Below are 25,933 nucleotides of genomic sequence, written 5' to 3' on the forward strand. Positions count from 1 at the left end.
TGCCTTGGAGTTCAAGTCATAGTTTGATAATTTTCATTAATATTTTACTTTAGAAAGTTATAGGCTCCACACACAAACTTACTATTTGTTGTTAAGTTCATGAGCACTGCACTTTACTCGGGACTACTTGAGAGCAACAGTGGGCTTTGCTTTCACCCAGTTTAAACTCAGGAGAGGAACACAAAGAACGGAAGATATCTGATCTTTAGCCCTTAACCTTAAAGAAGGCCTTGGACGACTAAAAAAAAGGATGGATTAAAATTAACAATCTAAGTGATATTGGCTCTTCTTTAAAATAATAGTTTTTCAAGGAATTAGGATGCAAAAGCCCATAGTTCCTTTCAGAGCTGTACCCTGGGCACAGGAGACTTTTTCCTTTATCCCATGCGCCTGATGGTTGGCATGGGCTATGGTCCCAAAGGTTTGTTGCTTCAAGCTCATCTTCTGAAAGCTCAACATCTAGGATGACAGTGTTCAATGTGGAGTCTTTGGAAAGTAACTAGGTCACAAGGGCAGAGTCCACATGCCTGGGGTTGGTGCTTTATTAACAGAGGCTCAGGCCACCTGCCCGCCCCTTTTCATCACATCAACAGGTAACAGGAAGATGAGATCTATGGAAAATCAGGCCAGCCTACACAACAATTCTGTCTGAGCTTCAACAGTGGATTTTCTAAGCATCTGAATTCTGGCAAACAAAACAGAATAAAAATAAACAAACAAAAAACCGCCTACCTTGAGTATTATCACAATAAAATAGGAAAACGTCATAAAAAATAAAAATATTGTTTTGAGGTGAGGAGGAATCATTATTTATAAATTGCACTTAATTTTTACATTCCAAGTTAAAAGCAACAATTGATATCTCAGAAGACAAAGATCTCTCAGTTCCAGGACAGCAAAAACAGAAGACTTAGACTTGTCACCCCTGACTGAGAGCTTCACAGATACTCTAAGACACCACTAAGTACAGCTTTTGAGTCTAGAGTAGCCTGAGAGCCCTACAGGAGGGCACTGCAGACCAACTCTACCTAACTTATGTTCTAACCTACGGCTCTCCTGGTTCTCAGGTATCCCAGCCTACCAAGAATGATAATAATTGAGATTCAAACCAGGACTTTACAGGTCAATTTCTCTACGTTGACAGAAAGGAGAAAGAAATCTTTCTGAAAGTCGTTTTCCTTTTCCCAGATTCTCCTTTAGTAGCTACTCCACATGGTACCTTCCCTAACTTTCACTATTAGACTCCTGTGAACAGAGTCCATGGGTGGTACTCCTCTCTCACCCACACGCCAGCATTCCCTCTCTTTTTGGCTGGTTCACTCTGTTCACAGCATTGTATACCAATAGATACTGCTCAGCTCATCTGTGGGCTCCTGTCTCTAGAACAGATATTCCTCAAGCTATATAAGTTCCTTAATTAGCAAACACACTCAAAGATTTTATCAGGTCCGGTGTGGTGGTCATAAGTATGGCCTGACACACAAATGAAAAGGGTGAACTGTGGCCATTTTATGGAACTTACAAAAGCAGGCATTACACACAAATAGCAGATTAGAGAAGACCTTGTGAAAGTAACGAGATGTATAGAAAACACCAGCAGGAGTAAGGAGATGACCCTGTCAATACTAGAGATGACTAGTTAAATAGAAAAACCATCTTGGGTTAGAGCTGTGCCTACTGGGGTCCTATCAGGAAGGCAGCTACAGCATGCAATAATCAAACTGATTCAATGTTAGAAACCAGGGAGGAAACAAAACACAAAAACAAAAACAAAAAAACATGAATCTGTAGGTATAACAGATCAAAACAAGTACAAAATTTAGGTCCCCATACATCAATTCACCCCACCCCAGAAATGAGTGGTGACTAAGCGGAATTTCCTATTTTAGAGCCACACATCTCTTTAAAAAGAAATCATTAGCAAAGACAATTCCCAGGGCACTTGCCTTCAGCAGTGCATCCACATATATGTTGTGCTGTGACATGATCTCTTTGACATCCCATTTCACATTAGTCATGAGGAGAAGCATCTGCTCATAATCGATAGCTTTTCCAGCCACAATCCAGTAAATGGGTTTGCGTAGTTCGCTGGCAGTTGAGACTGTCTGAAATGTTCCACAGAAACAAAAACAATTATTTCTACAAATGCCACACCCAATGAGAATAATTTGCCATTTCCTAGTATGATTCACATAAGGAAATATATGGTATACAATTGGAGATTCCAATTAAGAAAGTATTTTAACATGGGACAGAGGCCTTGTTTCCACCTCCCCCATCTCTCCTCCTCCTACCTTATCTTGGGGCTCCATTCTCACCACCAGCCTTGGACTGAGCCCACCTAGCCCTAGAAGTGTCATTTAACATTCTTCACCTGCCTCCAAAGAGTCCTTCCAAAGCACACACCTCTTTCAAACATTCCAACCTTCCTGGAAGGTCTAACTCCAGTCTAATTGCAGGCTGACAGTACTTTGTATTATCTTTCCTTACGGGTTCACATGCACCACGCTTTCTTCTCACTGTTTCCCCAGCCTGCTCGCTACAGCTGAGTCCAGTTTTAGACACTTCCTCCAGACAGCCTTCTGGAAACTCAGATCACGCTCCTCCAGTCTGGGTTAAATGTCCTGCCACTCATCTTCAAAGCACTTCTAATGCTCTTCTACATACTGCTCTAACTGGTGCGCTTTGGTCTGTCTGTCTCTTTCAAAACTCGTAATGTTCAGTAAGTTGTTTAACATAGGACGCTACGATCAAATAGAAGAGCATTTTATACAGCTCTCCTGGAACCTGATCTCTAGTGATAAACTAACAAGCAGCTTAAATGACAGTGGCAACTGCACCTTTCTCACAGTTGAAATGACAGACAAGAGCATCTCTGACCTGAGAGTAAAACTGCTGTAGAAAGGGCTTTTTGACTGCAGGCATCACAGCATCCAAATGTGGCTGAAGGAACTCAAACTGTTCAGCCAAGAATACTCTAAAGAGAATAAATAACCATGGTATAAACAAATGACAGAATTTAGAACCTGTTGTTATTCCTGTGTAATAAATCTGTTAAGATCAAAAAACAACTACAAACTGTTTTCACTTTAGTAACTTTTTATTGTGAACTGGACAAGTTTCCCTAGTGCCGCACAGCAGTGGATGCTCCTTTCTCAGTTACATGAACAGTCATGTCAAGGGACATAATCAGGCTCCAAGGTGTAGAGTTATGCCCCTTCACATGTAAGATATGAGCCTGGGTAATACTAAAAACAAACTAACTAAAATCACAGGGCTTCCTTAAAAAATATTTATTTACTATATATGTGAGTGGTCTGCCTGCATGTGCATGCCTGGTGCCTACTGAGGTCAAAAGAGGGCATCGAGTTCCTGGGTCTAGGGTCATATATGATTGTGAGCTATGTCAATGCTGGGAATTGTGCCGGGGCCCTTGGCAAAAGCTGTAAGCACTCTAATTACTTCACCAACTCTCCAGTCCATGGTTTGTCTTTTAGAGGATTTCTTTTTAAAGATTCCATTCAATATACAAAAGACTCGAACTCCAAAATTCGAAAGGGATACTTGCCATTAGTAACCCAGAGTTGCTAACATACAAAGAGCGCAGACTTGGGAGCAGCTGGCACATGTATTCAGGAGAAGCAGCAGGTAAGTGCACCCTAACTGCTGCCTGTAGATACTGCTGCCACTGAATATGGCTTTTCTTAGACTGCTGTTATGTACAGGGGGATATTTACCTTATACTGGGCTGCACCTTATGGACCGACCAGGTTATATGCTTTAGTTGAATTAATTTGGGGGGAGGTTGGAAAAGATCAAGAAGCATTCTTGCTGATACCCAAAGTGAATTCTACATAACAGTTACCACAGATTCTCTGGCCAACCAAGAATAAGAAATATAGCATCCACCTTTTACAGTATGACTTAACAGGGATCATCTTGTTACCTAGCAAAACTTAACACACTGCCTTACTTTCATTCATGTAACTAAAGCCAACCATAAAAAGCCAGGGTGGTGGCACACTGTAATGCCAACCCTTGTGGGTCCCCAGGACTCATTCTTCACACAGTCTACCAGACTGGGCAACGGCCAATGAGAGACCCTGTCTCAAAACCCAAGGGGACAGCATCGGAGGAATGACATCCAGGGTAGTTCTCTGGCCCTCATATGTACAAAGACATGCACCTGCATAAACACGAGCTCTCCCATTCACATGAGTGCAGACACGCACGCACGCACGCACGCACGCACAGAGACACAGAACATGGAACCGTGCAACTAAAAATATCAGTTAGTAATCTATTCTAACATACTTTACAACAATGCGTAAGTGGTGTTTAGGAGGAGAGTATTATATAGTAATTAGTATAATTACACAATGCTTACTTTTCACAATTTTCCTTAAATATTTATGGCAAAGCAACTGTTTTAAACAACTTACAAGGATTCTGTGGCTACCACTCTCTCTGCCAACCCATACAATGTATCCCCAGATGACAAAATCACTAGCTGATTGAGGTGTGGGCTGGGTACCTTCTCCTTTCTTTCTTCTGCTGCTGTGAGTGTGGCAGTAGGATCAGCTGAAACCTCCTGCAAAGAAACAGGAAGTCCAGTAGTAATAAACAGTGAACCACACACGGTGAGCACAACCCCAGGCACAGGCATACACTGACACACACTTAGCTTCAGCTTTATTGCTTTTCTACTTTGCAACTACTGGAATTTTCCTTTCTATACTAACTTAAAATATACAGCATACCACCATATGCACAGAAAATCTTCATTAACTGGCAGCTGTTTCATAGAGTGATGTCTCTCAAAACCTGAAAGGTGAGGGTCTGATCCTTGAGAATTACTGATGAAATAGCAATGTATGGTTTGATTAGTTATTTCACAATCGAAACTTAACCAAGGCAGTCTGATGTAATCTCAAGAAGACAGAACTAGAATGCAGTTATAAACAAAGCTAAGAGCACTGCATATGTCTGGGTCAGATACTTATGAAGACAAAGATGGTCCGTGTGAATCGAGGTGAGAGACGTCCACAGATATGCTGTGCTCCTTGGCACTGTCCAACAGACTGACACAGAATCAGATCAACAGCTGCCTAGGCAGCAGCCCTGACACAGCTCATCCATGGTCAGGAAAATCCTTTTCCCTTTCACCAGACACCACACGCACTAGAAGTCCTTTTCTTACTCAGGTGCCAGGCAAAGGGTAAGCAGGGTTTAAGCTACACACATTGCCAAAGGTCACAGAAATATACCTCGTATTATAAGTGTCTTGAGGTCTTAGCTAATGAGTACTCAACTGGCAACTTGACGTAGCTGGAGACCAAGACGTTGGCCAGATACCTGAATAGTGTCACATCTGGGTGGACAAGCTATCATGAAAAATTGATGCTAAAAATACTGTCCTCAGAGTAGAGACCTAACTAGTCACTACACTCGATCTCAAAGAAAGATACTTTCATTTACAACTGCATTAAAAAGAACTCTCTGGCTCAAAATAATACCTAACAATAATTAGGCATGAATCAATGATAACCATTGTCTGATTTACAGTACCTTTCTTAGCAATGACTTGACAATAACATGTATTTATTACATTTTGAAAAAAGCTTCCAGAAGAGATAAACTGAAGAAGAGTTTAGTAGAGCATATGCTGCGTAAGTGAACAATGGCAAAGCACTGGCAGGAGGGGCTGAGCACTTGCCTAGCTACTTGCTTGGCCCCTCCCACACAAATGTGTTGGTCCCACCCTTTAGGTACAAAGCTCTGCCACAAACACATTCAGAGAGCAGTGGATCTGCTGCCCAAGGGTGTTAATCTAGTGTCTTCCTTTGCTCCACGACTGGTCTGTCAGGCACCAACTTTTCTGGCAATTATTTACTTATACTAAGTTTACATGTAAAATACACTTCAGTCAGCTAGCCAGCCAGCCAGCCAGCCACACACAAACACACACATACACACACACACACACACACACACACACACACACACACACACTCAGGCTGACATGAGTAAGTGGAGTGCTTATCAAGCCCCGGTGCAGCAGTGCTGTGGCTCAGCTAACAGTAGCCTCATGGGAGGAGCATGGGACCCTCTGAAGACAGATGAGAAATGTAACCTCTCTAATCATGGCAGGAGTAATGCTTTAGCCTTTTGTTGCCATTGTCCTACCGTTATAAAGAGAACTTAAATCAACAGATTTTTCTGGGCAACTGAAAATGCTTTTTTAGATAAGCATATGTTCAAGTTGGGTGTGGTGGTGTATACCTGAAATCTCAGCTTTAAGAGGCTGAAGCAGGAAATGACTAGTCTGAGGCTAGCCTGGGCTGCACAGAAAGGCCGGGTCTCATGTAAACACTGTCCAAAGGTTTTAAGCAATCTAGTTATCATCACTGTGATGGTTTGAATAAGAATGGTTCTCAAAGGCTCATATGTGAATGCCAGGGAGTGGAACCTTTGCTAGGATTAGAGGGACAAGGGGGAGGGTGGCCTTGTTGGATGAAATGTGTCCCTGGGGTAGGCTTTGAGGTTTCAAAAGCCCAGTGTCTGTCTCTCTGTCGCTCTCTGCCACCCCAGCCTTGTGGCTCAGGATGTAGCTCTCAGTTTCTTCAGCACACGTGCCTGCTCGCACACCCCTGCTGTGAAGGCAACGGGCTAGGTCCACGAACTCTAAGACAGCCTCAACTAAATGTTTTCTCTCATAAGAGCTGCCTTGGAAATGGCTGTCTCTTCACAGCAACAGAGCAGTCACTAAGACAGTCACCAAACAGAAGAGTAAAGTCTTTTTTTCTGGCACTGGATCAGCAACAGTAGTTTCCCCTTGATGTGGAAAATACATTTTCTAAATTTTAAACAAAATTTTTATGATAAATTATTTCAGGTAGCATTTTAAAGGATCAAAATGGTTCCATTTGCCTTTTATAACTTAAAAGTGAAAACCAGAAGATGTGTACAGAGAACATAAAACTATGAAAAAGTCTAAGGTTTTAATTGACATGTGAGGAAACGTATTTCCACTTAGTTCCGAGTTGATTGGCCTATTTATTATTTGCCTATTCAAGCAACTTAGTGACCCCATCACATTTTCTGTCACCACAGAAACAAATTAGAGATTATCTGCTAACTTAAAAACACTCTTAGATCAAACAGTAAACAAGACTTTTCTGAAACAATCAATCACGGCTTATCTGTGCAAAAATACAGAAACTAACAAGAAAAACAAACCAAACAAACTTCCAGAAACAAATGGAAATAGTTTTGAAAACTCTGATTGAATTGCAGGGAGTGTTATCCTAAAGCAGCAACTGGACAGAGCTGGCACAGGCAGTCCTTACAGACTGAAGGAGAAATGGCAGCTTGATGGTTTTCACATACCAGTCAATTTTCTGATTCCAGAGAACATAAAAATAACACTTAAAACTGGGACATGTTTAGGGAAAAAAGTGCCAAAAGATAGGAGAGAAAAAAGGAAGGCGCAGTACTTTTGAACATACAGCTGTATATTTGACAAACCCACCACTTAAAAACATAATTTCCTCCAGTTATCGCCAAAAAGCCAGGCAACTGTCGGGCATTTTAGTGTGAGGATGAGAAGGGGGAGTGCGTTCACATTAGAACGAGCGTGGGCCCACTGTTTACCCGGTCGTGCGGTCTTATTATGTGTCTTGTGGAAAGACCTAAAGCATAATCCATGCCTTAAGTTTGACAGTCATCGTCTAGTAACTGGCAGGCGTGACAGAAAGACGCCGGCATGATTTTAATGATGATGATTGACACAGTGTTCTTGAGGCATCTTGTCAGAAACAAGAAAGACTTCAACTGCGAACTAAGATCTACACAGAGTGAGATCTGCTGGCCAAAGCTATCCCAAGACAAACAGAATATATAACGAAACATGGAAACTGTCAAAGTAGGCAAAGTGGCCTTGAACTCTCACTTCCTCACTTAGCCTCCCAAAGACAGGGATCAGAGGCATGTATACCACACCCAGGCATTATTTCTTAAAAGATGAATGTCATTGCTTTATATACATTTTAATAACAGAAGTATGCATGCAATGTAAACATTATGCAAAATAGGATAATGAATGCTTGTTTTGGGTAAGTTAAAGGAATAAAGGAAAATTCAGAGAAGCCTGTGTCAACGTAGAGGCAGACAGGTGTCTTGGCAAGCAACATCTCACCACAGTGACCAATCAGAAGACAAACACTTAAGTTCTCAATGTTATCCTGACCTAAAAACCAGAGGATCACCTTTATATTGCTGTACAATCCTAAACCATGCATTTTATCATCTGATATACCAGTCAAGACCCAGGAGTTCCTGCTACAAAGCAAACCATGTCCATACTTTGCTCTTGAATTTCAAAGTGATGATAAAGTGATGTCAGACACTCCCTGAATACAGATCTTCATGCAGCCAATCAGAGACCTGTCAGACTATTAGCAACAAGTTCTTACTTCCTATATGAACTTGGAATAACACTAAGGGGCTCAGACTCTTCACAGGGATACAGATGCACATTTATATACAGTTGGCTTAACAACTATGTGTTTCACATAAGTCATTACTTACCAAGTCAATAAGGCTTTCTTGTATTCTGTTTAGAGTTGTTCTTAGTCGGCTACTACTAAGGCCAAGTCCTGTTGATTCCAACTGCAAGTAAAGAGAACCACATCACACAGCTGCAGAGCACCTGAGTAGTAATGTGCTTACTAGCACAGATGCTTAGCTTTTGCAGGTCTCCAAATGGCATTTTAAAATGCCAACACATCAAAAAGAAAAACAAAACAAATAAACAAACAACAAAACCAAAGTCAAATCTTAGCCCCAAAGGAAAGAACAAACTATCCATGTGCCCTCAAAGGTTAAAGTAACATCTCAGGAGCATGTGAAGCACCAGGAGACATTTTAGATTCTTCCAGATGCCTTACTTTGGTATACATTATCTGTTGTGTTTATATTTAAGCAGAAAAAAATGAAATGCTGCTAGTCTTTTTTCCATACATGAATTAAACAAAATGTATTGTTGCTTGAAATAAAATCTTCTCTTAGGCCTATCAGACATTTCACTGCACTCAATTCTGCTCATGACAAACTAAAGTCAAAGCATTCACACAAGCCACCCCACAGCATGTGACGGAGGAAGCTGGTGTGTGTAAATGCATGAGAAAGTCAGTCGGCTGTACAATTCAATTGATGAAACTAAATTTAGCTGAGCTGTGGTAGTTAAGTACATACAGGTACTCGGAGAAAAGTTAAACTATCCTCCGAGACCCAAGAAACTTAAAATGTTATTAGTAGCAACTATAGCAAACACGGCCGTAGAAAGAATGGGTGTGTGATTGTGTGAGCAGACACATGCACAAGCATGAACGCCTTTACTCTTACTTTCCTCCCACTCAGAGTGCAAGGATAAGAAGGCGCAAACTAAAAGCAGACGTGTGATGCACTGTGTGGGAAAGCATGAGCTAATTTATTTCTCTGGGCTATACATACTTTTATAATTTATATGAAACAAAGTCAACTGACTCTAAGTATGTGACGTTCAGTATCGGCTGTGACCTTCAATCAACAGCACTCAGCTTGGAGCAGAGTTCTCCCTGGAAAATGCCACTGTGCCTTATGCACTTACCCTCCCCACTCCTGTACCACCGCACCTTGTGGTTTCCTAAACTTTCACACAAACACAATCATAGTGAATTATATTCGTGTTGGCTTTTTAAAACAGCATGCCTTGAGGATCCATACGTGGTTGACACTGTCGGCATTTTGTGCTGCTTATTTCTATTTACAGTGTGGACATGACATAATTTCTAACTAAACATCTGAGGACCAGTCTGGATCTCTCATGGTTGTCTGACCAATACCTTCATTCTCATTTCCTTGGGTAAATATCTAAAAGTGAAATCGCTGGGTCACATAATGACTATAATTACAATCTTATAAATTACTGCCATGACATTTTCTAAACTAGCTATGTATTTTTCTTTCCTACAAGGAAAGCACATGAATTCTGGTTGTGCCATGTCATGAACTGAGTATTTCCCTCCACCTCCCCTCCCCCAGACAGTACAGTTAGCATTTTATCAAGTTTCACATGTTATAAGAACAAGCTTCTGGCTTCATGGACTTCTCTCCTCTTATATGCTATCAATTTCTTCAATTTACCACCTTCTGTTCTTTTTGGGTTTAAGTGGCACTTTTTTTCCTTTTTCTTTCTTTTTCCCTGATGGCATTTAAGTCCGGACACTCCGTTCAGAGCCCGGCGGAGACGCACCACCACATCCAGTGTGTTGTGCTTGCATCATCATCATTCAGCTCAACGCAGTTTCTAACTCTCCTCTGATTTCTTCTTTGAACCACTCATTTGGAAGGATGTCATTTAATTTCCAAATACCTGGAGTTTCCTAGCCATCTTACTGTTACTAATTCCCAAACCAATTACACTACCTTTAGATTACACCCTCTATATTACGAAGTCTTCAAAAACTACTAGGATATGCTTAGTGGTCCAGACATGAAGAGCCAAGTGTCCGTCTGGCATCATTACCCTGAACATCATCCGTCTGAACCCTTTTGTGAGGAAACATTCTTAACTGTGGACCTGTTTATCTAGCCACCAATTTCTAAATTCTGAATGATGTTTAGTACACACTTGAAAGTAACAAATTCTGGGACAAAAATTTGTTTATATTTTGTCTCTGGCATTCTTTTCATAGAATATTCCAGAATTAGAAACTTGAGTCATTAGAACGTCTATTAAAGGATCATGCCTTTGTTATACTTGTGATCATAGCAAAGATATAAATATTAATAGAAATGATGTGGGCATACATTAAAATTTACATATTAAAAATACAGCATTAGGAAAGTTATTCCTATGGATTGGGGGTCCCAAACACAGGCAGGCTGTGAAAATCTTTACAGCAAGAGATGAGGCACTAACATTGGAACAGAAAGAGATAAACTCGGTAAAAGCTTGAAACACAAAAGGAGGGATAGGAAATGTTCTGAGGAAGGCAGATGGTTCAGTCAACAAAACTAATTACTCAATAAATATCTGTCATTATCTGCTAAGGCTGTGAGCCAATGTTTAAAAAGTTGTCTCAGTTACTATGCCCTCGTTGCACAAGGGTCTAGGTTTGCATAAGGAAACCCACACATTTTCATTGCCAAAATATCATCAAGGTTAGAAAAAGCAATTTCACTTTTTCTGCCAAAGATCTGAACAATATGCAATATGTTCATCTTATCAAAGCTTAAAATTAATATATAAACAACACAATTAGTCAGACATCTGATAACAACAGTTTCCTACTTGATGGATGATTCTCAAAACAGTGTTATCCACTTATACAGAATCAAAAACTTTACAGTTGAGGAAATGAATACATTTTAAGAGATATTTTTTCTTCTAAAAGTTGACTTACTGAATCATTCCGACCAAAAAAGGTATATATTGCATACAAGTAATAATCAAATAGCTGAGACATGAAGTGGATAACGTCAAAGGCGATTGGCTTAAGGATGTTCATCATCTGCATGTACTTTCCTAAAAGGGGGAAAAAAAAAACCCCAAAGATGAATTAGAAAAAAAATAAATTTCGCGACTCTCTTCTTATTGAAAGGCAACAGGAATGTTACATTAAAATACTTAAATAGTGAACTATTACATTCTTATCACATGAGTTGCGTTTCTAGTACTTGGCAGGAATTATAACACTTTAGAATGTTCTACAAGGCAGCATTCAAAGCTTCTACTACTGTGTTTCCCCTCTCTTATACTGTATTGCTTGCTTGTCCAATTCTTATCAAATTTCTTTACTCTTCTGCAGATAACTCTATAAACACACACTCCATGTTCCAGATGATTCCACTTAAAATAATTTCTTCAACAATACTTAACTTCAATAAGGTATATACAACATACCTGATAAAAGGATTTTTTCATAACATCACATACACACAGCAAAATTGAGAAACCTGAGTAAACTGAGCAAGAGAAAACTGCACAGTGAAAGCAACGCTCATGTCCTTCAGCCTTAGCTCTGTGAAACCATGTGCCCGAAGGCCAGAACTACTTATCACGTCACATGATATGCTCAATGCCCTCAAAGTGCCAGTAACGTACACTTGTCACTGCTTCCTTTGATAGAATCCAATGTCCTTTTAGGAACATATGATCAGATTGAGTTTCCCCTCATAATTAAAAGACAAATATCATTTACCAACAGACACATGATGAATGAGCAAAGCTTTAAATATCAAGTAAACAACTCCAAGTCCCCAGGAGACAGACAGGTCCCCTAAATTAAGCTTCTTTCTGCTCACACAGCATGCTTTGCCATTACTCCGACATATCCGTGGGAAGTCTGTCCAGCCTCTGACACAGGGGCCCCACCAACTTGTTTCTCTTATTTACACAAGGAGAAGCACCACTACAGTTGCCAGTGCATACTCCTCAAGCATTTAGTAAAGACCCCCGCCCCCACCTTCTGCCCTGGCCTTGAGTGGCTCTCCTCAAATTCTTCTTTATGTATATGCACAAAAAAACTAGACAGGCATGCCCTGGGAGGTGGGGGTGGGGCAGTAAGACGGCAAGGGATTTGTTCTAATAGACACAGAAGACTTCATTCCTTCCTCAAATTCCCTACACCAAGGAGTTAAGAGTTATGTTTGGTGCTTGGATTTAACAGAAAGAAATGTAACAACCTCCTTTCTTATTTTGCTTTAATGTATTAAAACATTTAAAATAAACAGTAATATGACTCCTCTAGTCACCTGAGCTCAATAAGGTTAAGAGAGACCACTTCTATCATGTGGTGGCTGCATCACATGGGTCCTCACTCTCCGTCTTGAGCGCAGCACTGCTCCAGACTGCCCTGAGGCTAAAGGCACCGACGCTGCCTCTAATTTAACGCATTCAGCAAAACAGACAAACTATCTCACGCAGTATATTCAAACAAAAACTTCAAAGTCCATATGATGCTAAGAAAGAGGACAAGGTTCCCACAAGATTTAGAGAACCTATCACTGCAGAGCATAGACATGAGGGTTAGGTGGGCTGGAGAGGGAAGCACGGGGAACGGACAAACAGAAAACTACCATCACGTGTCTGAAAAGTGACCATGGAAAAGCTGGAGGACAGAAAACACAGAAATGTGTTTTATCTTTTAGGCAGACTAATTCTAACAAGCAGAATTAGGAGGAGACTCGGGTTCAGCATGGGAAAGGGGTTTTAGAAGTTACATCAGTCAAGTAGCAGAACAAGCTGCCTTGGGATACCCTACACTTTGGCTGACTCTGAGTCCCGGGGCCACATAAGAGGGACACCACTGACAGGCAATCTCTTTTTGTGGGCCTCATAGCAGACGACCTCTCAGGACCCTTCCAGTTCCGATCCTGGAAATTCAAAAGCGTTCTTCATGCCACTTTCTGTTCCTCTCCTGGACAAAAAGCAAAGCTAATTATCCTGACAATAATTAGCCACAGAATAGCTTTTTGGAATCTGTCTTTTTTCTGGGGCATGGCAATGTATACCTTTTCTTCTCATCTCAGTATGACCTTTGCATGTTTTTCTCTAAAGAAAGTAGGACTGAGGCATTTTGTACATTTTATCATATTCGTTAATGACATTTAGAAGTAATCCTAGATAACAGAGCATTTCATCAGATCTGCAGTCACTCCGACAAGGCAGCAGGGAAAAGGGATCTTCACAAACAGAACATCCTTGCAGCCAGTGCTGTCATCCCTGGTTGGTGGAGACAGCCCTGTGAGAGAACCTCTCTAACTTTACTCTCAAATGGATGGGGCAATTTGTGAAATATAAAGGCTGAAGGAAGGCAAGATGTTGAAAAACCAACATTAGACACCGACATCCCCCTTGGAGCTGTATGTCAGGACAGCATTTGTTCCCGGTTGCCTTCAGTGAGACCATCTGAAGGTCTCATCTGAAATGAGACGCTTCCTACAATGGAAACAGTTCCTCGGTGAGACCCGAGAACAGCAGATAGTCACTACCCCCTCTGCTTATCTGACAGGAAGGCTGGGGAGCTCTGTGAGGCAATTTAAACTGAAAAACATTGTGCTGTGAAATTGGCACTATCGCCCTGTACACAGACCTCTAACTCAGTCAGCTGGAATGCTGAAGAAGAATTAGAAGACACAGTACTTAATGAGTAGCTAACTGAGAAAGTGAGACTCGCACAACTATCTGTGGACTGTTTGGAGCAGCACAGGATGAGAGGCACAGACATGTACAACTCCTCAGTCCTCCACTGCAGCAAACATGCAGTAGTCACGCAAAGAAACTTAAGTAAAAATAACTCAGTAACTGAAACAAAGTTATATAACTGACATAATTTTAAAAAATAGAAAGGTCCAGCTACTCACCAACAAGCCTTATTACGTTCAGTGTTGTGTTTGTTAGGATAGGTGCGTTCACTTTATTTAAGCTATAGTCCGATTTCTTCCTGCTCTTAAGGGTCTCCCGTGAAACACTTCACATGGAAAACAAAGAAGCGCCTTTAGACGGCAGACTAATAAACCGGTAAGTTACTCAGTTTACCATCTAGCTCTCACTCACAAATTATCTACTCCAATCCTTCGCATAAATGAACTCACAGCCCAGAGAGAAGAGAAATGAAGGCCTAGAAACGTATTTTCGGCATTCTGAAGACTTTACCTTGAGTTCCTGTTAACATTTTTATCTCTTTACTGAATTTTGTTTGCAAATCCCAAAAAGTCTTTGTGATTTTCTTCCGCTTGCACCTGTTTTCTTGGACATTACACGGGCATTTATTGTGCTGCTCTCTAAGTTCTTGGCACTGTTAATGTTTGACTCCTTGGACTATCTGATGGAGTGAGTCCTCTGAGGTTCTGGGCCCTGGGCTCCTCTCCACTACTGCAGTTGATGAGCACTCATGGGCCTAGTGCCTTCCACTCTGTTGGTGTGCTTGCAATGCGCCCTGGGCAGGTGGGCTGCTCTTGGCGTGTGTCTGATGTGAGAGGCTGAGCTGTGCACTAGGCCTGGGCTACGAGAGTGGCAGCTACTCTAAGATCTGCGACAGTTCTGAAACAGGTTTTCCTATGGAAGTTCTTCACCGAGGCATAAATGTATCAAATCTATGGATTTCAGAAACGTATTAAAAATGTTTTCTCGAATTGGAATTGAAAGGCTATGCGAAGACAGCGAATAGGGTAACAGGTGATACAGATATAGAGAAGCACACCTTATATGGAAGGACACTGTTAGAAAGACGACATGAGGAGAGGACGAACAGAACAGAAACACACAGGTGAGATTCTCAGAAATAAGTGAAAATATTTAGAAAAGGGTGTGCAGAAAGAGAATCCATTATGTAACAAGCAGAGAAAAGAGTGTACTGAGAGGTGAACAGAACTCCGCTATGCTGCCGCATACAACATGAAGGCAGAGGAAAGAGCCGGGACCAGAGGCAAGCACAGACCAGGTCAGCAAAAGCACCAAGCCTGAGGAGCACAGAGGTTTTCTAAGGCAAAGGCGAGCCAATAAAAACCTAAACCAGAAAAAACACCATGGCACTGAGTTACATTTACATCTAAGAAAAACACCGAAATGTCTAACTAAGAATAGGTTAAAATGTGAGAAAGTTTCGAAACAAGAGGCTAAAGTAACTCTAGCAATGGAGAGAGGTGCACACCCGTGAGTGGCAGGCACTAGGTCTCATGCCCACTTCAATTTAAACAGAGCTCTCCCTTCGGCCACAGCATTTCCTGAACGTATCCGGATGAATGAACTCAACAAAATCATCCCGTTTAGCTCAAAGATTGGTTAATATCTTACATATGAAAAAATCCAATAAAATCAAACCTTCCCAATCAATATGCTTACAAATATATGGATTGTTCTCTATTAAGCAGAGAATGACATCAGTTGGGGTTCTAAGTTAATCAAGTATTAACTAAGTTTAAAATATACTTAAATATCTCATTTAAATATGTGTGTGTGTGTGTGTGTGTGTGTGTGTGTGTGTGTGTGTGTGTGAATATGTGTGTGTATTAACTGCAAGTATCTGACATGAATTCACTTCAGAAAAAAAAAAAACCAGGCCCATTTAACTGGATAAAGATGACAAAAAATCTTAATCAAATTATCATAGTTTTGAAGAGTAAAGTTTATCATAAACAAAACTTAGTTACTAGCAGGAAACTTTAATAGAAAATCAAATACAAACTCCAAAAGACTGTAAAATTAGAGGAGACACTGTTTTTACTAGATCATTGTACTTACTGATCTCTAAACTGGAATCTCTTTGATTAGGCTTAATATTTGCATGAGATGATAAAGTGTTAAGATTTGAATGGAGACTGGCTTGTGATAGTGTTTTGTTTTACTATTCTTTTAATTGTATATTTTTAGGGGTGGGGTGGGGGGGCATGAGTGCAAAGGTGCATGTGGAGGTCAAAGGACAACTGACAGGAGCTGGCTCCTTTCTTCCACGAGGAACCTGGTGCTCAAACTCAGGCCAGCATGCTTGGTGACTAGTGCCTTTACCCACTGAGCCATCCACCCCAACAGCTCGTGGCATTACTTTATAAAGAAATGAGAACAGGGATGGAGAAAAATCTTCTAAGACCCTACTGCTAGATGAAAAGCTATAGGCAACTAATGACTGCAAAAAGGGAAATCAGTCTGTTTCAGGAACAAGTCCCTGACAGGTTATCTAATCCCGTGTGAGTGTGAGAGAGAGAGAGAGAGAGAGAGAGAGAGTGTGTGTGTGTGTGTGTGTGTGTGTGTGTGTGTGTGTGTGTGTGTGTTTTCAATGTTTTAGTTATAATTAGGGAAGAGGTCACAAATTTGAGAGGAAGTAGAGAGGAGATGAGAAAAGTTGGAGAGAAAAGAGGACAGCCTGGAAATGACAGAAATGCAGTACTCAATAAAACAAGTTTAGAAATTAGAATCTTGCTATAAAAATCAATTTCAATGATAAATATATACCAAAATGTCATAATGAAACTTACTCTTCTGTGCAATGAATATATGTGAAAAGAGAGTAGTAGATTGGTACCTGTGAATGACAGTGTTCTGTGGGGAAAAAAAGGAACCACAAAACCATTGACTAAATGAGCAAATTTCAGACTAATTTTTAGAATGTCAAATATGCTGTATAAATCAAAGAAAGCTATATTTAAGCCAGTTTAGCCAAGTAGAGTCAACTAATATTTATGACACAATAGCAGTCAAATGTCATCAAGGAAACTGATTTGTGAAACAACCAGGTGAGGCTTGGCTTGAGTTATTATTTATCCTGAAATTTCACTATTATGGGGAAATCCTACATGATTGAGTCTTCCAGAAAATCCTTTTTAATGTATATTAGTTGGTGGTATATTTCAGTTTTTTAATTTAAATTTTGTTTCCTCTTAGCCTTCAAAGGAGCATAAGAGCCACCCAGCCTAGCATCAGTCACCTCTTGACAGGAGCGTCACCTGTCTGCTCATCCACATAATCCCGCTTCAGCTCTTCAGGAACGTCACTGTCACTGTCATACTCCTGGTAGGCACTCTTCTCTTGCTCGTCGGACTCGTACTACAGAAAACACGGTGGGATATGTAACAGCGGGCTTAAAGGACACTTTACTGATGTCTCTCAACACAAAACATATGCAATTTTTAGGAAATGGCTAAAGAAAAATTCTTTCTCTTTTCTTTAATAATTTATTTAAATTACACCCTGATTGTTATCCCTTCACTTGTATCTTCCTGTTCCCTACCCATTCCCTCCCTCTTTCACCCTATTCCCCCCCTATCTCTCTGACAGAAAGGGTCCTCCTCCCCCACCATCTGAGCACAGCCTATCAGGTCTCATCTGGATAGCCTGCTTCCCTTCCTTCTGTGTGCCGCCAGCCTCCTCACCAAGAGAAGTGATCAAATTGGGGGCACTAAGGTTCATGTCATGGAGAATTTAGCTTGAATTTTACCATGAAGAATCAAATTTCCCTTCCACTTTCTCTTAGTCCTACTTTAACTAGTTCAAAGAGAGGGAGGGGGGAAGGAAGGGAGGGAGAGATGGGGAAGGGGGGTAGGGAGGGAGCCAGGCAGAGAAAACTAACATATCACTTGTGATGTATATTGTAAATGAACTTAAATCAAATACAACCACAACTAATACCTCTCCGGACCTCAAGGAAGGAGGGGTGCTGTTTTAGACTTTAAAAGCTCTTCTAGTGGTTTTGTATATTTACTTTCAGGCTGTTAACTCTTTACAACACGGTTGAGGATCCAACTCTAGCCCTAGAACTACTACTGTACACTCAGCACACAGACTGGCTGTCTAACTATGAGGATGCTCAGCAGCATGAACAGCTGAGAAGGCACCACAGCACCAAGAGGCCTCTCGATAGGTCACTCCTGAGATGAGGGTTCCTTCCTAACCTTATGGCGCCATTGGCCAATGCCAGCAGGGCAAAGGGTGACCACATAGCAAGGGGAACACTGGTAGCAGCACCATTGTCATCATCCGTGCCAGACATGGCTGTAACTAAATATTAGCATTCCTGACCACATGCTGTGCTCACAGTGTCTCTTTACAGCAAAAGAACACTGACTAAGACAATCTTATCCAAGATAAAAGGACATAGAATAAAATACCAATTTGGTTACTCAGGAGTAGACAGGTCCACTACTCCCTCAGCCATCTCTCTGTATAAGTCAGTTAAATATTTCAATGAGGAAAAATACCACTACTAAGTAAGTACTCTGAGAGGACTATCACACAACAAGGCCACATTTGTGATTCAGGACACCATTGTGAATTAGCTTCTGTAGAGTCATTATCCACACAAGCCATCCCCTAGGAACACAACATACAGCAGGGGACACAACATACAGCGAGAATGTATGCTAATGTGTTAACCGATAGGCAGAGCAACACTTTCAAAGCATCACATACTCCATTGGAAGCCAAGACGTCTTCTGTTTCTTCATCTTTGTGGTCGGCTTGAATTTCAAATGGATTTCCACCACTACAATACTGCTCAAACAAAGTCACAGGTTTTGAAGAAGTTGCCAGTGGCTGCTTACTAGGTGAAACTGATGGTGAGCGAGACTGTTCCAGGAATTTAAATTCCTACACATTGAGAAAGGACCAAACAGCTGTTAGGGGGTAAAACTCCAAGCAAACAAACATAGATGTAGAAGTTAGAAGGGGATGGGTGGATGGGACACAGCACATCTTGCAAGTTGTCTGAGCTCACAACCTTGGAAACGCATTACTGTCCTAAAAGACAACTCAGTCAACAGCATCACTACTACCTGGTCAAGCACCTCTGGCAGAGACATACTTTGAAATGACAAGAAATTTGAATGACACAGCAGCATAAGTCCTGGTACCGCACTTCTAACGCATAATATTCTTTTAGCAAGAGCAATAGCTCTTGACATGCTTGTACCATGTAAGTAAGATATTCCTATAAGCACACAAAAAGTATCAAATACGTATCTATCTTTATTACGTTGGTATCTGTAACTATCACTTAATTTCTTTTATAGGCCAAGAAGCAAAGAACACAAAAATTAATTTGGACGAGTGTGTCTTTTGCCCCTAGACTGCTATATTCAGGCTATTATGGAATGTCACCTGCCTTTAATTTCCTCGTCTTTAAAAGAAAGAGACCATCCAGACTGGGGAAATCAGAAATAATAGCGCTAAAAAGATGCAATACCTGATCCGAATTCCACACTACAAAGCACTGAGCAGACTGAGGCAGACTGGGGAGAATGAGTGCCAACTTCAGGGTTACTGCTTATTGGAGAAAAGATTCAAATAATCTCTAAAATTCACCTAAATTACAAGAATCTACCACAAAAATAAACATTTTTCTACACCAAAAAAATTAATTCCAAGTTTAAATGTCTGTCATACTCAGTATTAGTCTTAAAATCTCCAAGGGTGGTATCTTAAATTTCTAAAAGCACACTGACTTGTTCACTCTACCATGACACCATGTCTCAGCCCGGGCTTGTTTTCTTTATGAATTTCAAAAACATGTTAAATCAGATCCAACACAATGCCTGAAAATTATGCCATTATTTTTATATTCTAAACAAGTGTTTAATGTAACAACATGACTTTTTTTTTTACAAATCCACAGAAATACATGTGAATAATTAAGTGGTAGATGGTTTTTAGGCAACCATTTTGAAAAAATAATGCTTGTTGGACAGAAATGACTTGATATGTTTCTATTAATTATTAATTAATTATTTCTTAGAATTATATACCAAGTATACATTAAAAGATGCTTGATCAATCTTTAATGCTTAGTCTATTAAATGAAAATTCCATAAAATTACTTAAATATATACTCTAAATTAGTGCTAATTGATTCTGCTAATTTAATGTTATTTCATTAATACCAATTAAAACTTATGTTAGGTTTGCTGTCCCAGAGCAAGTACTAATCAGTGCTATTAGTGTTTCTGCTATTACCATATTAGAAAAGTAACGATAGGACTAGATATGAAGCCATATGACATGAAGACTATTCCCCCATTAGAAGAAAACAGGGCTACAAAGATGGCTCAGCAGGTAATTGCACTAGGTGCTCTTCCAGAGGACCAGGTTCTATTCCCAGCACCCACTTGACAGTTAACTACCATCTCTAATTCCAGGTTCAGGATAGCCCATGTCCACATTTGGCTGCCACAAGCACTGCATCCATGTAACACACTGACATACATGAAGATAAAACACCCATATCTATAAAATAAAATGAAAAAAATAATAAACTACTCTTTAAATATATCCAGGGGTTTTTCTGTTGTTGTTTTAATGTTGCCAGAAAGCCATTCCATCTGAAGGAAAGCCCTAAATATGATGTACTTTCAGTTCATGGGTTAGACACACTCTGCAATGCAGCAATATTTATCATAATGTATTCCAATCAACCAACTAAAGAGTTTTCCACAAACTGTTCATTCCAAAGAATCCAATTAACTAACACAAATTACTACTTCTTATAAGTGTTTCTTTCATTTATGAAATGTGTTGTCAATACAAGCGCATTTGTAACTGTGCTATAACTTACGTGCCTATCTATCCCTTTAGGAAATTGCTAGTATTTTACATATGTAAATAAGCATTTTTATCACATGGTACCAAATACAACTGACTCATTTTTTGAAAAAATTAAATAAAACAGTGGGTTCTCTTCTGAATTTAAAAGAAAATCCATTGCAATTGTCACTTTTTTAGGCAAAAGAGTTCATGAGTTTTAGAAAAAAGTGGACTTTTCAGGTCCTTCACTGGCTAATTCTTACACAGGAGCCTGTTAGGAATGCCTTTTGAGGAAGGAAGCCACCCACTTTGGTTGCTTTAAAATGCTCTCACATATGTGTTCCTGTTATTAAAAGAAAAAACTCAAAACTGTACTGGAAGGCACGTTTCTTTGTTCATGAGAAAACACTCACATGAAGCTGCAAGATGCTGAAGTTTGACTTCACAGGGCAAAGCTCCCAGGTCTCGTTCTCCAGGAACATTCTCAGCTCGTCAAGTCGCATCCTTAGAAAAAGAAAGGAAAGCAACAGTCAAAGGAAGAAAACACAACAACTAAGGAAATGAAATACAATATAACAACAAAATTGTCATCATTATCACCTTTAGAATCCATATCAGATTATCACAATAAACTATAAAAGCTTTCTTCTGTTAGCTACCCTTAAGAGAAACAAAGCATGCCAGATATTTACTAAGCTGTAAAACTAATGTGTAAGAAAAAATTTTTATTAACAAACTTAATTAAAACCTGCCACCTACTCATGCACTTAAATTTGTTTTGACTAATCATGTACCAATGCCAAAACAGAGAAACAACTAGCATGTTATATGAACTCACAAATATGTACATATTAGTGTATTGTAAATATGTCAAGTATTAGACTACTAAGCAACAACAGCAAGATAATCATCATCCTCCAAAGTTCTTTGACTTGGTGTCCAGCACCACCATGCACTTAAAACCCAGCAGGTCCGTCCGCACTTCCACTCCTGACTGTCCACTAACCACCCCTGCACCACATGGACAGTTTTTAATGCTACTGGTCTCACTTTATCTTCTGAGTAATCCTACATACAGGAAGATGCAGAAAAAAACAAAGCTTTACTTCTATTTGAATAAAAGCCTATTTTTCTCCAATAGACCACCAGCTGTTGCTACAATGCTAAAAACAAAACCTAAACTTTTAAAAAGAAATCCCAAATTGAAGATAAAGAGTCAGTAAACAGAGGGAAAAACAGGAGCCCCTCTAAATATGGAGATAACTGGGCAAGGCCTACAGCTGATAAATGTCCTCCGCAAAGTTACAGGCTATAAAATTAACACCTAAAAAATTCAATAGCTTTCATATATATAAATGACAAAAACGCTGAGAAAGAAATCAAGGAAGCAATGCTATTCATTATCCCCACACCCAAAAAATCTTGGAAAAAGTTTAACCAAAGAAGTTAAGAATACCTTGTACAACAAAAAAGTTAACATGCTGAAAAAAAGGAATTGAAAAAGATTCCAGACAACAGAAGATGTTCCATGCTCATCGATCAGCAGGATCAACACTGGGGAAATGGTCACACTACCACAAGCAATCTACAGATTCAACACACAGCCCCATGAAAATTCCAACACAATTCTTCACAAAAAAATTTTAAAAATAAATCTTAAAACTCATAAAGAAGCTGGGCGGTGGTGGCACATGCCTTTAATCCCAGCACTTGGGAGGCAGAGGCAGGCGGATCGCTGTGAGTTCAAGGCCAGCCTAGTCTACAAAGCAAGTCCAGGATAGCCAAGGCTTCACAGAGAAACCCTGTCTCGAAAAACCAACTCCCCCAAGAAACCCCCCCAAAAAAAACTCATAAAGAAATACAAAAGATCTAGGAACTGCTCTGCTGGAGGTATCATCACCCTATAATTCAAATTATAGGTATTTCGCTGGGTGTAGTGGTACACACCTTTAATCCCAGAGGCAGGTGAATCCCTGTGAGTTCGAGGCCAGCCTGGTCTACAAAGTGAGTCCAAAACAGCCAAGGCTACACAGAGAAACCCTGTCCCAAAACCCAAAACAAAACAAACAAAAAAGAATATATATATATATATATGTATATATATAAACACACACACACACACACACACACACACACACACACACACCTATTTCAAATAGTTGCAATAATAAAGAACAAACCAGGCCAGACAGACATCATGGTATGTGCCTATAATTACAACAGTCACAAGGTTAAAACAGAAGGATTATCATTTTGAGGCAACTTTATCTCAATAAATACACAAGTTATGAAAGCCAAGAATCAAAGAGACATCTGAGAACTGAAAAACAAAATGCCTTCAGTTAAAGCCTGATTGGATAACTAAAATACCACAGCAGGGTTACCAGAGGAAGAGTCAGCAAGTGAAGCACAAATTGAAAGTAAAACGAATAAACAGAAAAGATCTTAACATTAGGTAGATAGACAGACAGGCAGACAGACAGACAGAGACAGATTATATAGACAGATGGACAGATGGGTGGATGGGTGGATGGGCGGATGGATGGATGGATGGACAGATGGACAGATGGAAATAGAAGGCAGTCTGGTGTAACTGGTAAACTCAATTGTCTCCTACACAGTAGAGAGAATGAATGAGCTGAAGCAGTATCTGGACAGACGAGAACTGGTAATTACTCAAAGTGACTGGACATGCATAAACCACAGGGACAAACAGTGGGCCTAACGAGGAACTACAACTATAACATTTAACAACTGAACAATAAAAAATACTAATAATCCAGTTAAAATGGGCAATAGCTTTAAATATACCTCTGCAGAGACAACATTCAAAATCCCATTCACTTAAGAAATGCAAACTGAAACCGCAACAAGATGCCATTTCCATCTACCAGGACAGCGGCAAAGAAGAGGACAGACAGCTAAACACTGACAAGAGCTCGGAGGAACCTGAGCCCTCATCACACAATACCAGTACAAATGTAAAACGGTGTTGCATGCTTTGGGAAACAGTTCGGCAGTTTCTCAAAATGTTAATCATAGCTACCACAGAACCAAGCAATTTCTCTCTGTATTAGAATTTCCTACAACGAATCACCACAAACTGAGAGGCTTAAAGCAAGAGGAACCTAATCTCACACAGCTCTGGAGGCAGGAACGCAGCATCACTGTTGGAATCCAGGTGACAGGGACGACTGCACCGTTCCAGAGACTCTGGTCTAGGAGAAAACCTCTGTGCTGTGCTGGAATGCCTGTGCATCGTGGTCACAGCGCTCTCTTTCTTCCTGGCCTTTCACCCTGCTTTTCCTCCATATAAACTTTCCTTGGTGTCTCTATGAAACCTCTGCCACTGTCTTCCTCTTGTGACATTATTTAGAGCCCACTGAGACTATAAATTGTCTTTATTATCATTACACACACGTTAAAAAAACGTATTGGTGTTGGCAATTGAAACAAGGACCTCATACATTCTAAACATTCATTCTACCAGCAATGGCCTCTGTCATTCATCGCAAAATTCTAATTACAACATCATTACACCTTAATGTACTTTTCCTAATAAGTTAACAGTTAAAGTTTTGGAAGATGTGGTCTTGAAACTTGCTGAATGTATGCTGGAGAAAAAGGGAAGTGTATTATTTCCTAACTTTTCTGAACCTTTTAAAGATATTTATTCATTTAATTTTATTTGTATGTGCACCACATGCCCATGTACTCAGAGGTCAGAAGGCTGTGAGCCACTACCCGGTGCTGGGAACCCAAGGCCAGCTCCTCAGCAAGGGCAGTGGGCACGCGTGACTGCTGAGCCACCTGTCCAGTCTATTATCATCATCTTGACAAGAATAAACCTTGCTTAGGCACAGTTTACTTCTCCTAAGAAGGAGGTAGTTTTCCTCTTCTGACACGACTCGAAGCCCTGTCAGAGCTCTTGGAAATGCTTTATAACATTATCAGAGCAAAGCGGGAATCAAATGAACCTGTTGTTAACTAGGATAGTTTTCTGGGCACGGTCGTTCTAGGTTATTACGGCCTCAGCTAGAATATCTGTAATATTTGTAACATCTAGCAGAAGAATGAAAGCTTTGGGTCAGTACAAACTGTTAGTTCATGAACATAAAAAACCTGGAACAATAAAATTTACAATTTTAAGAGATGAAATCTCAACGATAGAAACTGTTTTCCCCCACATGCTCATACAATTTTGCTGTAGAAAAATGGTATGAAATTTGGTTTTAAGTGGAAGTTGTAAAATGCTTCCAATTTCACCTTTCTCTCATGCCTGTATCTTCTAACTAGTAGCCTAAGAGGGCATGAATTAAGGATAACTTCAGAGATCTTCATTTTCCAAGAATTCTGTTAAGTAGGAGAGAACTACAAAACAAATTACACATTTAAGTACTTTGTTAAAAAATAAAACCACACAAAATCTCCATTTCACACTTTTTCAGTATTTATGTAGCACAATTTGGTGAAAACAAGGACACTTAGACTCGTTGCTGTCTTGTGGAATTTCAGTCAATACTGCTGAGTATACTGAGGTCCTTGCTAAGCTGCCTGTCAAGTTCATCTCTCTTTTTAAGGAGCTACTGTACTTTAGAATGCACTGAAAGTGGGCCCAACTTTCCCGTGTAACTTTTCACTAACACTTCCTAAGTAATGACCCTTAGAAATGTTATAGTCAAAAAATAATGTATAAAGGACAAGGTTTTGGTTAAGCACGAGAGAAAGAAAATACTAAACAATACCTTTTTGCTTTTTTTAACCTGTTCCAATCTCTGTAACACATACTACAGAAAGAAGGATAACTGGGGAAGTAACAACTATGGCGGCCACTCAAGCAGCCACCTCCATCTGAAACAGACTGAGCCGCAGCCTCGA

General features: G+C 40.1%; 1 protein-coding gene across 1 annotated transcript in view; it reads right to left on the reverse strand.

Annotated features, from left to right (window-relative positions):
• The window catches only part of VPS50 (VPS50 subunit of EARP/GARPII complex), an 83,392-nt gene that overhangs the window by 6,107 nt on the left and 51,352 nt on the right, over positions 1-25,933 (reverse strand). The window contains exons 17-25 of the mRNA XM_084787576.1: positions 21,469-21,559; positions 18,950-19,126; positions 17,469-17,587; positions 14,410-14,516; positions 11,448-11,569; positions 8,590-8,670; positions 4,443-4,591; positions 2,881-2,977; positions 1,947-2,105 (exon numbers count right to left, since the gene is read on the reverse strand). Of these exons, the coding sequence (XP_084643702.1) occupies positions 1,947-2,105; positions 2,881-2,977; positions 4,443-4,591; positions 8,590-8,670; positions 11,448-11,569; positions 14,410-14,516; positions 17,469-17,587; positions 18,950-19,126; positions 21,469-21,559 (1,102 nt within the window). The remainder of the gene's footprint in view (positions 1-1,946; positions 2,106-2,880; positions 2,978-4,442; positions 4,592-8,589; positions 8,671-11,447; positions 11,570-14,409; positions 14,517-17,468; positions 17,588-18,949; positions 19,127-21,468; positions 21,560-25,933) is intronic.

Source organism: Acomys minous (assembly GCF_964271855.1).
Source record: "Acomys minous genome assembly, chromosome: 6".
Taxonomy (NCBI): Eukaryota; Metazoa; Chordata; class Mammalia; order Rodentia; family Muridae; genus Acomys; species Acomys minous.